Raw genomic sequence first — 12,365 nt, forward strand, 5'->3', positions numbered from 1 at the left:
CTCTGCAGAGGATACATATGCCCTCTCCGTTCTTCCTTTTCTAACCCGGTTACTAGTCGGTGCAGTTGCACGGGTGGCTGTGCTCTCCCCTTGCCGTGTTTTTGATGTGTGCGTGCTGGAAGCGAGACAGCTGTTAAACACCAAACTCTCTGCTTCCCACTTCCCTTTCTTCCAGAGCTTTGGCCAACTTGCAGTGACTAAGGAGTCCAAGGCGCTGATTGGACTTTACCACGGGCAGGTGCGCTGCAAGAAGAACAAGTTTGGAACACCTCAGCGAGAGGTCAAGTAAGTGCAAGGGTGGGATGCCTGAAGGAGCGGTTGGAGGACCTCTGCTAAAAGGCTCTTGGGACCGAGTGGCCTAGAGTCCTGAAAAGCAGCGCAGCAGAGAGATTTCCAGCCTCCAGAAGCTAATCCTCTGCAGTTTGGAGGTCTGTGAAATCTTCTTGCGTGACCTCACTAAAAATAGTGCTTGGGTGGACAGGATCTATGCAAGTCTGATGGTAACAGTTCAGCTGTTTCTAACTCTGAATGTGTTCCCCCGTCCCTTTCTGTGCAGGACCCTGGCGGTGCTGGGAGCAGGGCTCATGGGAGCTGGGATCGCACAGGTTTCGGTGGATAAGGGACTGAAGACCATTCTGAAGGACACGGCACAGCAAGGCTTGGACAGAGGACAGCAGCAGGTCTTCAAGGGGTATGTGAGTTAAAAGGAATCTGCTCAGGATGGGCTGGGGGCTTCCTTTAGTCAAAATACTCCTCTGCTTTCAGGCAGTCAGGAACTCCTGACACCTCTGTACCTCTGGAGTCTTCTACCATCAGATGTCACAGAAACGCTTTCTTTTAAGGTTGCCCTATGCAGTGTGCTGGGATATTGCTACAAAATAGGCCCAATGTATTCAGCCTTAGCTCCTTAGGTAGGTAGACAACCTAACAGATGATTGCTTTAGCTTTTAGATTTAGCAGTAGATTGTAGAGCTAAGGGGGGAGGGAGTAATCCTGGCTGCCTAGAGGCCCATGTCAGGGGAGGCATTGGGTCATACTTCTGAAAAGCTGGATTTCTTTCCCCTGTCCTCCAGGCTCAGCAGTAATAGTGCTCAGCTGTGCATTGTCAGGAATGTCAGTGCTTGACCTTCAGACTAATGCACCAGCTGAGTTGTGTGAGTGTGGCTCTCCTTTTTCCAGATGGAAGGAGGGGCCAGTAGGCAGAGTGACAGTCCTGCCGGATTGGAGATGGTGTTCTGGGTCCCAGCTCCAGGAGGGAGGGATGCCCTTGGTGTTGTGGTGCACCTCTAGCTGTCTGGGCTGGCCTGCCCAGGAGCTGTGACAGAGCTGTCCTTCCCTAGGCTGAACAGCAAGGTGAAGAAGAAGAGTCTGACATCGTTTGAGAGGGACTCTATTCTCAGCAACCTGACAAGCCAGCTGGACTACAAGGGCTTTGAGAAGGCAGACATGGTGATCGAGGCTGTGTTCGAGGACATTAACATCAAGCACAAAGTGCTGAAGGAAGTGGAAGCTGTGAGTATCAGTTCTGAGCAGCTTGGGCTAGATGTGAGCCCTGTATGGTGGAGACTTGGGGTGTCCTGTCCTGTGCTGCTGGGTTTGTCGCATCTCCTTTGTGCTGCAGTTTGGTGCTTGGTGCAAGTTATTTATGTCAGTACGCAGGTGAGCATTGAGGGTAGCCTTCCTAGTCACTAAGGATATTCGCTGTTCAATAAGGAGTCGCTGGTTCTTAGCTGAGCGGGGCAGTTCTGACATTCCCTGACTCCTGGGAGCTGCTCCAAAAAAAACATTGATATGACAGTAATGTCTTTTGGTATCTCCACAACTTACAGTTCTTTACTTACTCTCTAGCTTGCTGCCAGTGCTCTTTTCTGTTCAAGAGCACGCTTGGGGAAATAACTGTACGGTAAAGGAGCTGGTCCACCTTTCTGAAGTCCCTCCCTGCAGTGTCTAATGTAGTTGCAATGGTGTGGCAGAAATGTGGGGGCTCTGAGACTAATATTGCAGACCTGGGGAGAGCTCAGAGGAAGTAAAATCTGGCTGACTTGGGCTGCTGCTTTAGAATTAGTTCCTAATGCTGTCTGCCCTGACAGAGAAAATCAAGTTCGCCTTGTTTGTCAGGGTTACCGGGTGCTGGCACTGTTCTCTCAGGGCTCTGCACATCATGCTCGGGATCTGCCTCTGGAGCCTGTGCATTTACACTGTCTCTTCCACCCCCTGCCACAGGTGATCCCTGCTCACTGCATCTTCGCCAGTAACACGTCTGCCCTCCCAATCGGCCAAATCGCTGCTGTTAGCAAGAGGCCAGAGAAGGTGAGTACCCAGTGGCACGTGCCTGCTGTGAGTCTGCTCTGCACTGAGCTGCCCGTTAGTGGCAAACCAGCTTTGCTGTAGGTGAGCGCTGGGATCACAGAATGCTTTGGGTGGGAAGGGACCTTTAGAGGCCATCCAGCCCAACCCCCCTGCCCTGAGCAGGGACATCTTCAACCAGATCAGGGTGCTCAGAGCCCCGTCCAACCTGGCCTGGAACGTTTCTAGGGATGGGGCATCTCCCACCTCTCTGGGCAACCTGTGCCAGTGCTTCACCACCCTCATTGTAAAAAAAATTTCTTCCTTATATCCACTCAAAATCTATTCTTCTTTAGTTTAAAACCATTACTCCTTGTCCTGTCACAACAGGCCTTGCTAAAAAGATTGTCCCCATCTCTTGCATTCTCTGCTTCCTCCTCAGAACATGAAAGAGCTCATCCTCTGCCCCAGTGCAAGCTTTGAACAAAGAGCTTGTGGTCCTTGGACAGGTAGGAAGGGGGTGAAGGTGGACTCCAGCGTGACTTTGGCAAGGCAGGGTGTGGTAGGGAGGTCAGCGTACTTCAGGAAACTTTAATGCACTTGGGGGCAGAGAGGCTATGGAAGGATTCCAGCTGAGAGAATTCCAGCCAGGAAGACTTCAGCCATTTTGATAAACTGATTAGACATAGGAGTGACTTGCCATGATGGGGAAAAGGCCTTCTCGGGGAGAAGGCACTAACCTAGCAGCAAAAAGGGAAGAAAAGTCGGTGGCTGGAAGCTGAACCCAGAGGTGCTGAAACTGAAGCCTTGGTCAGCCATGGGATCAGCTCCTGAGGGGGTGGTGGGGTTTTCTCTCTGGCTCCAAATGATCCATGTGAACGGGATACCAAGAGCAAGATAGCAGCTTGTGGCAGAGGTCTGGAGCAGAGGACTTCTTCATCCCTTTGCTTTAAGTCTAAACAGCATATAAAGTAGTTGCATCCTCATCCCTTAGCCCAGGCAAGCACAGTGGAGTAGGAACACTGATTCATGTGGAGCAGCCTGCCCTGAGGGACGTGCTTGGTGCAGTTACCATCTTGAGGGGTGTCAGTGCGCTGGATTGGGAGGAGTCAGCTGTGTGCTGCTTTTCATTGCCGTCCGTGACTGCCAAGGGTGCCTGTGATAGCTGCTAGCGTGAGGCTGGCAGACCTGACGCAGGCCCTACAGGAGACCTGCACCCTTCAGGGAGCAGCAGCAGGAGAGCGGACATGACCCTGCAGCATCTGACGTGGCGTGAGGGATCTGCGTGGCCAGGCGGGGTCATCTCCCAAGGGCTAAGCTCCAGTCTAGGGCGGCCTTGTTATAAAAAGGGGGAAACACTTCCCCCTCATTTGAGAAATCTGCTTTGCCTACCTGTGGCTGCAGAAAATGAAGGAAAGGGCGTGCCATTCTCCTGTGAGATGATCCCATCTCCCTCTGAAACAGGTAGGACGGGGAGGCAGTAGCAGCTTGGGCAGAAGGAGGGGGAAGCTCTGGAGCTCAGCTGGAAAGCGTTATACAAATGCAAAAGCACAGGTACCCATGGCTGGTTCCCTAAACTCCTACAAGGGTCTCAAGTACTGCCTGGGTCAGTACGTTGCCTCTGCTGCTTGTCTTCCTGCAGAAATTCTGTGGACACCCGCAAAGATCATAGAGTAATGATGTGTGTCCCCACTGTTGGAGGTTCCTGCGACCTTCCTGAGCCTCTTCCTGGTTTGCTGTCAGACCTCAGTTACATCGGAAAAGCAAACTGAGTCCTATTTGTTCCTACTTGCAAATAACATCCTCTTGCTGAATAAATTGCCTGTGTAATGGCTCTTCATGGGGAAGCTAATAGGAAGTCAGTTAACTAATTAGTGTATTTTCTTTAATTAGTTTTGCAGTCTGCAACTCTCCTAAGGTGCCTCTGACTTATACAGATCTCAGTGCCAAGCGTAGCTTCCAGGAAGCATGAAGGTGACATGCTGATTACATGGTCGTGTTAAGAAAGTGAGGCACACAGCCGAATAATCTGCACTTGAATGCTGCTCCTGGAGGAAGGCTGCACTTACCTCTGTAATTAGTTTCTGGAAACATGCCTTCTCGCCCTTAAATTCACTTCATCACAAAAAAGAACACCCCACCACCACCCCACCACCACCGTCCCGTCCCGTGTCCCCCCCCCCCCCAAAAAAAAAGAAACCCAAAACATTCACAAGCAGAACACAGGGACTCTGCTCAACATCTGTCTCTGACTGCTGTTCCACTCAAAGTCTGGAAGAAGCACCAGCCAGGCGAGTGGCTGCCCTGCCAGCTCAAGTGGTACCTGCAGATCACACAGTGCATGTAATTCTGACAGGAGGGTGTAGTGAGGGAGGTGTTGGGTCTCTTCTCCCAAGCAGTTAGCAATAGAACAAGAGGAAATGGCCTCAAGCTGCATCAGGGGAGGTTTAGATCGGATATTGGGAGAAATTTCTTCATGGAAAGAGTGGTCAAGCATTGGAACAGGCTGCCCAGAGAGGTGGGGGAGTCCCCAGCTCTGGAGGGGTTCAACAAACGGGCAGAGGTGACACCTGGGGACATGGTTTAGTCGTTGTTGGGTTGACGGTTGGGCTGATGATCTTAGAGGGCCTTTCCAACCTTAGTGATTCCTGGTTTTTACTTTCATTAAAAAATAATCCAGCCACTAAGCCAGGAAACATGAAATTAAATCTTCCTCTGCCCTGAATTGTTTTAGTGGTGGACTTGGTAATGTTAGGTTAATGGTTGGACTGGATGATCTTCAAGGTCTTTTCCAACCTAAACGATTCGATGGTTCCAATTTGCCTGGGGACTGAGCTCAGCTAAGATTCCCAGACAGGTTTTGCTGCCGGACTATTAACAAGTACAGAGAGAGCTGAGCAGCACTCTTGGTCCTGTAAGCATTATACCTAAATCCTCACTGAGGCAAGAGCTGTGGGGCGTGTGCTATGTCCTTGGGAAAGCCAAGGAGAGTCGGAGAGCCCTCCCATCAGAGAGGGATACAGTGGAGCGTGTGGCTGAATGGATAGCGCGCTGTGGTGGTGGCCATGATGGCCTGCTTCCCTCTGCCGTTGGGCACTCGACTTGCCCAGCAGATTACTTTGGGAGCCAAAGTCTTTTTTGAACCGTACTTAACCCTGAGCTCTTCCTTCTGCTTAGGTGATCGGGATGCACTACTTCTCCCCTGTTGACAAAATGCAGCTGCTGGAAATAATCACCACAGACAAAACCTCCCAGGACACGGCTGCTTCAGCTGTTGCTGTTGGCCTCAAACAGGGCAAGGTCGTCATCGTGGTAAAGGTGAGGGAACGCTGCACAAAATATGAGCTGGGATAATAAATAAAAGGGCAGGCTTGTGCACTGAGAGGAGGCTGCAACGTGGCTGTGAATACACTGGTATTAGCTGCTCACGCTGAGAAGTAAAAATGGAGGTTAGAAGGCAGCAGGTGCCCAGGAGATCTCTCGGATGTCCTTTGGAGCAGCCATGGAAGGCCACAAGGCGCAGGAACAGTCTCATCAGCCAGCACGAGGAGCTGGCAGTGCTGCTCCGCACAACTTCCAAGAGGCTGAAATCTGTAGTGGCGTCCGAGATGGAGCAGAGTCTGGGCAGGACTCTCAGCACCTCTTCTCCCTGGCAAGCTGCAAGGACAGAGGGGCCTGTAAGCAGTAACCCCTCTCTTTCTGGATTTAAATCTTGTGTGAGAGGGGGCAGAAATACAAGTGTAGAGGAAGAGCTATACCAAGCTGAGGGAGAAGACTGAGCACAGCACAGCGAGACAGGAGTTTAGAACAAGCCGCTCTGATCTGTAGGAAGAGGCAGCAGAGCCTCAGAAAAGCCATGGGCTTTGAGTGGTTTGTTAGGCTGACGGCTGCTGTTGAACACACGGCCCTCCAAACGGAGCTGGTCTCGTGCTCTGTGGTAGAAAGCATCAGTGATGATGTTTCGGCTGTGCGGGAGGTTCAGCCGGTAGGTTCAGGGCTCTTTGAGAGTATTTTTGGATTGGTCTTTCCCAGTCCAAATGCGTGAGGTTGCCAGCAATGCTGAGCAGGTCTCCTGTGGTACTGGGAAAACTGGCTCGTCTAAAAAGTGCTCTAGGCATCTCTGAAGGCCGGTGGAAATACAGTGCTGTTTCTCTAACCCTCATCCCCACATCAGAGGCTTCCCTGAATGGCAGCTTGCAGCTAATCTGCTGCTTCCTGACTTTGTGAGCAATATCAGAGGTGAAACAACCTGTTTATGCCTATTGCACTTGCTCTGAGCACCCTTTCCCCCTTGTCAGCCTGTTGGGCTTGGTGAAGCAAGGGGACTTCTGCAGCCTGCTTGGGACCTCCAGGCACTATTTCAGATAAAACCACTGGTGGGAACTTCCAGGGAGTCAGTTCATGGAAGTCTTCAAACACTGCTGAGCCGTACAGGAAAAAGTATAGCAGTCGACAACATACTGTTAGAAATGGAGTTCGGTGTGTCTGCCCTGCACGTCGGTGCCTGAACCGCAGCCTGGGCTGCGAAACGCCGTTCTTGTGCTGCTGGGAGAGGCCGTGTTCCTGCAGTTTGTACTCACCTGCCTTCCTCCTGTGCTCCTCTTCCCTAGGACGGGCCTGGCTTCTACACCACCAGGTGCCTGGGGCCGATGCTGGCAGAAGTGGTCCGGGTTCTCCAGGTGTGTATCCCATCAGCTACTGAGCATCTGCCAAAATAGTCGTGTAAACCCTGCTTCTTCCTTGCCCCTGATCAAGCTGACCCCAGCCCTGGCCAAAAAGGGAGGTGGGTGACCAGCCCCGGTGCCCGTGGCTGAGCTGTGGTCTGATGAGACCTGGTGCAGGCAGTGACAAGGCCCTTTCCTCCCCACATGGCACCGGGGGAGAGTCAGGAGAGGTGCAAGCACGATTACGCTGCTCCTGTCCGTAATCCAAGGGCTAATGGGGCTGGTCGCAGCCTGTGGTCCCCGGTGAGTGAGGGCTTTCTGCCCCCACGCTGGTTTTCCAGGAGCCTCACCCAGACATTAACCACTGCTTCCCCTTCTATTCCTGCAGGAGGGCATTGACCCAAAGAAAATAGACGCAATCTCTACGGCCTTCGGCTTTCCTGTGGGTGCTGCCACCCTGATCGACGAGGTGGGGGTGGATGTGGCAGCGCACGTGGCCGAGGACCTCGGCAAGGCCTTTGGCGAGCGCTTTGGAGGAGGCAGCATCGAGCTGTTCAAGCTCATGGTGGAAAAAGGCTACTTAGGTGAGACGCTAGGCTGTTTTAACCAAACACGTTTCCCCTTTGTTCAAGGGAAAGTACTAGCATCCGTCAGCCTCTCCTGCCTCAGGTGAGAGCAGTCAGAGAACAGCCCTGGGAAGGGGTCGGGAATCCCTCCCAGCTGCACCCTGGGTAGACCTTTGGCTGCGGCCAGACCTTCCTTTGCAGAAATGGTGGCAGCAGCGAAGATGCTGCCACAAGCAGAGGCAGCAGACAAGACCTCATGAACCTCTGTCTGGCCCCTTTGTGAAACCTGCAGGATAGGATAGGTTGGAAAAGACCTTTAAGATCATCCAGTCCAACCATTAACCTCACACTGCCAAGTCCACCACTAAACCAATTCAGGGGAGAGTAGCAATTTCATGTTTCCTGGCTTGGTGGCTGCATTATTCTTTCATGAAAGTAAAACCAGGAATCACTAAGGTTGGAAAGGCCCTCTAAGATCATCAGCCCAACCACCAACCCAACACCCCCATGCCCACTAAACCATGTCCCCAAGTGCCACCTCTGCCCGTTTGTTGAACCCCTCCAGGCATGGGGACTCCCCCACCTCTCTGGGCAGCCTGTTCCAACGCTTGACCGCTCTTTCCATGAAGAAATTTCTCCTACTATCCCATCTAAACCTCCCCTGGCGCAACTTGAGGCCATTTCCTCTCATCCTTGTCATCTCTGTGCCTTCCTCCCAAGTGTGGACAAGGCAGTGCCTTTTTGCTGCTGTAGCCACGGAAACGGCAGCGTTATTTGACTAGTGATTGTCCTTTATTGACCTAGTGAAGGCATTAGGGCCTGGCACAGTGGCAACATCTTGCCAAAGAGTGAGCTGGACATGGGGCCCCTTCCCTCTGTCCTGGGTGAGGCAGCAAACAGGCTCGCTCTGAAGTGCAGAGACGCTGCCTGCGCTGGGAGGATCTCCTCGTGCTAACAGAAGCAGGAGTCACAAGAAGATCCGAGGCAAAGGTGTCGGGAGCAAACAGGACATGTGGCAGGATACGACTGTCTCTTTTTATCCCTGGCAGGTCGCAAGGCAGGGAAAGGCTTTTACGTTTACCAGGAGGGGGTGAAGAACAGGAACGTGAATTCCGGCATGGATGAAATCTTGGCACGGTTCAAAGTGCCAGCCAAACCTGAAGTGTAAGTAGCTGTGCGTGCTGAGCAGTGGGGTGGGCCAGCTCTCGCCCCTGCCCAGCTCCTCCTCCTGCCTCTGGGCAGCAGCGCAAGGGCTGCAGCAGGCAGCACTGGAGGACAGCGCTGGACATGGAGTCACTCCAGATGGCATTTGGCTGTTCCTAGCTGGCGCGTAGGGAAGCAGGCTGTTGGCTCTGGAGAGCCTGTGCTAGCAGGAATGGGGCATCCTCAAATTTATCAGCATTCTCTAGGGCACCTTTGCAGAAATCTTTTCTGTGGGTGGGGCTTGTCCGGGCAAACAGATTGGCACAGCCCCTGCTGTGACCTTCCTGGTGTCGGACCTGTTGTACAGCCTGGCACTGAAACATCTCCTGGAGTAATTCCCATCTGGCCTGATCGAGCCTTTGCCATTCTTACGTGCCTGCTTCAGGACACGCCGCAGAACTTGGTCCTTAACTTCACACAGATAGAATCATGGAATCATTTAGGTTGGAAAAGACCTTGAAGATCATCAAGTCCAACCATTAACCTAACACTGCCAAGTCCACCTCTAAACCAATTAAGGGTAGAGTAGTAATTAATTTCATATTTCCTGTAGGGACAGTCTCGGTGAGAAACCATTCTCTCCCCTACCCCAGGCCTGGCTCTGTCCCCAGTCTGTGCTGTCTTGACGTGCTCCCCATCCAGCTGCTGTGTTACCTGCACAGCCCTTACAGACTCTTTCCTTGCAGCTGTAGCGATGAGGACATCCAGATGCGCTTGGTGACGAGGTTTGTGAATGAGGCAGCCATGTGCCTGCAGGAAGGGATCCTCAGCAACCCCGTGGAGGGAGATATTGGTGCTGTGTTTGGCTTGGGCTTCCCACCATGCCTGGGAGGTAAGTGGCTTCAGCTCGGGTTTGGGCTAGGCTGCATGGCTTGGCTTGAAAGCTTCGTAGTGGGCTTGCCTCGTGGGCTCTAGCCACCGGAGCAGAGTCAGCTGTTCAGGCCAGGTTTGAGCTGCAGTCTGACAAGCCCGAGTGTCCTCCTCCCACGTAAAGCCTGAGCCGGAGAGGTTGCTCCAGTGTTCCCACCCCATGAGAGGTGGCAGCGAACCTGAGAGCTGCTGCGAGACGTTTCTGCCAGGACCCTGTGGAGTTCTGCTGCTGGTACAGCTGTTTCACAGAGCTGTGGCTGGTGAGGAGCAAGGGATCTGAACCAGGTCATCTGCTGTGTCTTCAGGTTTAAATAAGAAGGCAGAGCCATGCTGGCCCCAGCCTCATCAGCACTTCCTGTCAGAAATTCTGAGGAAGAGCTTTCACCATGCCTGATAGTCATGGGGGCGTAGGTGGGATGGGAGACCTGCAAAGGCCCTACATTTTTAAGCAATCCCTGGCTTTTGTGCAGCCGTATGGCACTCACTGAAAAACGAGGCTCTGGTATCTCGTCTCTTGCCACTGCTACTTGCCTGGGCGGGCGGGCAGGAGGCTTGCAGCACTTTTGGAAACCCGGTCTTGTGCTGCACGCAGAGTTGAGAAATGATGCCCAAAGATGCACCGTTTCCCCCGAGCCTGCACATGGCACAGATAAAGCTGAACTGAAAACCTCAGCCACGGTGCACAGCACTTCTCAGGCCAAGGCACAAGCCAAGAGCGTGGGCAAAGTTCTGGACCCATCTGCAGCCTGGCTGGGTGGCTGTGGCCATGGCCTGGGCAGCAGACGAAGCATGAGAGCTGAGGTTTGGGTCACAGCTGAAGGGTGCTAGGGGCTCATGGGCATGAGGTGGTGCTTCTGCCGCGTACCTAGCACTTCCCCTCCCTGAGGCAAGCTCAGACTGAGGCAGCGGTCCCAATTACCTGTGCCCCAGCTTGTCCCCAGCAGTCCAGTCTGCAGGGTGGGCAGGCAGGGAGCAGGGCTCCTGCATTGCCCTGCCGAGAGACTGGCGGTCTCTTTTGGAGAAGGACGGATCGGCCGAATCCAGTGCTCTCGCCCGTCCAGGCACCTTGGTGCTTCCTTGGCACAGCCGTGTCCCCCTGTCCCCGGCAGGTCCCTTCAGGTACGCGGACTCGTACGGAGCCAAGCAGCTGGTGGACAAGCTGCGGAAGTACGAGGCCGTCTACGGCAGCCAGTTCACACCATGCCAGCTGCTGCTGGACTACGCCAACAGCCCAAGCAAGAAATTCCACCAGTGAGCGTGGCCCGACGCCGTCCACCCGTGACAGACCGACAACTCGAGCCAGGGCCACCGGCTCTCCAGCGGCACCCCATTCTCTGTAGGTTAATCTGCAAAGCACCCGGAGGAGGCAGGGAAGGAAGGAGGGTGGCAGCAGGTTGCCTCGTGGCTTTGTAGTCATTTCAAGTGCCTTATCAGCTACTGTGCGTTGGGCACGTCCATCCCGTGCCAGCTCCTTGCTGGGAAAGAGAATTTCTTCCGCGTTCACCTCCATGCTGCGACCTCCAGAGCTCCCGGTTTGGCAGCGCGCGTCTGGCCCTGAGGCCTCGCCTTTCCATAAGCCTCCAACGATAGATCCTCGTCTCCTGGGTTTGGACTCCATGCCTGCTTCTCCTCCCGTCTCGCTGGGGCAGCAGCCTCTCGGCACCGAGGAAGGGAACCGCTTGAGTCGGAAATAAAGCGTTCAGGCAATCCTCTGGGATCCTCTCCGTGCTTGCCGGCTCGGAGACCCACAAAGGCGCTGCTGGCAGTTGCCGGAGGGTGGGGAAAGGCAGGGGAGGGTGGCAGCACAGAACAAAGACCGGCTCTGTCACCTCTGCCATCAATCAGGGTTTGTGAGGAGCCTCCGGCTCTTTTGTCTGGCCTTGAGCGCTGCCGCCGGGGTTATCCTTGGCAGATGGACCCGCCTGTAATTGCAAATCAAGCAGCCAAAGGCCAGAAGGGTCCCCCGTGGGGAGAGCTCAGTTTAAACTAAAAGGCTTTAAATCTCTCTCCACCTGTCACTGATTTCAGAGCTGGCCTGGCCTCTGCCTCCCCAGGCTCCAGCCTTTTTCCTGCGCCCTGCTCGGGGCTTGGGCTGGGAGCTGGGGTGATGCTGCTCTTTTCATGTTGCATTTGTGCTAATTTCTCAAAGCCACCGGTACGCAATCAGGCTGAGACATCGTCTCATCTTGCCTCTGCAGCCTGCTGGGGCAGGCGCCGGGCTGCCTGCAGAGCCTGTAACCGGCCTTCAGCCCTCCCGGGGGGGACGTGGCAGCCCCTGGGACCTGCCCCTGGCGTGGAGGGCTGCACAGGGGCTGTGCTTTCAGGGTGTTGGTCCTAGAACCTTAAAATCGTTTAGGTTGGAAAAGACCTTGAAGATCACCCAGTCCAACCATTAACCTAACACTACCAGTTCCACACTAAACCACTTAAGAGCAGAGGAGGAATTAATTTCATGTTTCCTGGCTTGGGGGCTGCGTTTTTTTCATGAAAGTAAAACCAGGAATCACTAAGGTTGGAAAGGCCCTCTAAGATCATCAGTCCAACCACCAACCCAACACCCCCATGCCCACTAAACCGTGTCCCCAAGTGCCACCTCTGCCCGTTTGTTGAACCCCTCCAGGGCTGGGGACTCCCCCACCTCTCTGGGCAGCCTGTTCCAATGCTTGACCACCCTTTCCCTGAAGGAGTTTCTCCTACTATCCCATCTAAACCTCCCCTGATGCAACTTGAGGCCATTTCCTCTCATCCTGTCGCTAACTACTTGGGAGAAGAGACC

The 12,365-nt window shown here is 53.8% G+C and overlaps 1 protein-coding gene across 1 annotated transcript in view; it reads left to right on the plus strand.

The window, feature by feature from the left end:
- HADHA (hydroxyacyl-CoA dehydrogenase trifunctional multienzyme complex subunit alpha) overlaps window positions 1–11,279 on the plus strand; it is a 29,904-nt gene extending 18,625 nt beyond the window's left edge. Inside the window, exons 11-20 of the mRNA XM_075706740.1 lie at window positions 176–285; window positions 557–691; window positions 1,341–1,512; window positions 2,224–2,310; window positions 5,464–5,604; window positions 6,897–6,965; window positions 7,339–7,534; window positions 8,566–8,680; window positions 9,406–9,551; window positions 10,699–11,279. Of these exons, the coding sequence (XP_075562855.1) occupies window positions 176–285; window positions 557–691; window positions 1,341–1,512; window positions 2,224–2,310; window positions 5,464–5,604; window positions 6,897–6,965; window positions 7,339–7,534; window positions 8,566–8,680; window positions 9,406–9,551; window positions 10,699–10,844 (1,317 nt within the window). The 3' untranslated portion in view covers window positions 10,845–11,279. The remainder of the gene's footprint in view (window positions 1–175; window positions 286–556; window positions 692–1,340; window positions 1,513–2,223; window positions 2,311–5,463; window positions 5,605–6,896; window positions 6,966–7,338; window positions 7,535–8,565; window positions 8,681–9,405; window positions 9,552–10,698) is intronic.
- The last annotated feature ends 1,086 nt before the right edge of the window (window positions 11,280–12,365 follow it).

The sequence above is a fragment of the Pelecanus crispus genome, chromosome 3 (genome assembly GCF_030463565.1).
Source record: "Pelecanus crispus isolate bPelCri1 chromosome 3, bPelCri1.pri, whole genome shotgun sequence".
Lineage (NCBI taxonomy): Eukaryota > Metazoa > Chordata > Aves > Pelecaniformes > Pelecanidae > Pelecanus > Pelecanus crispus.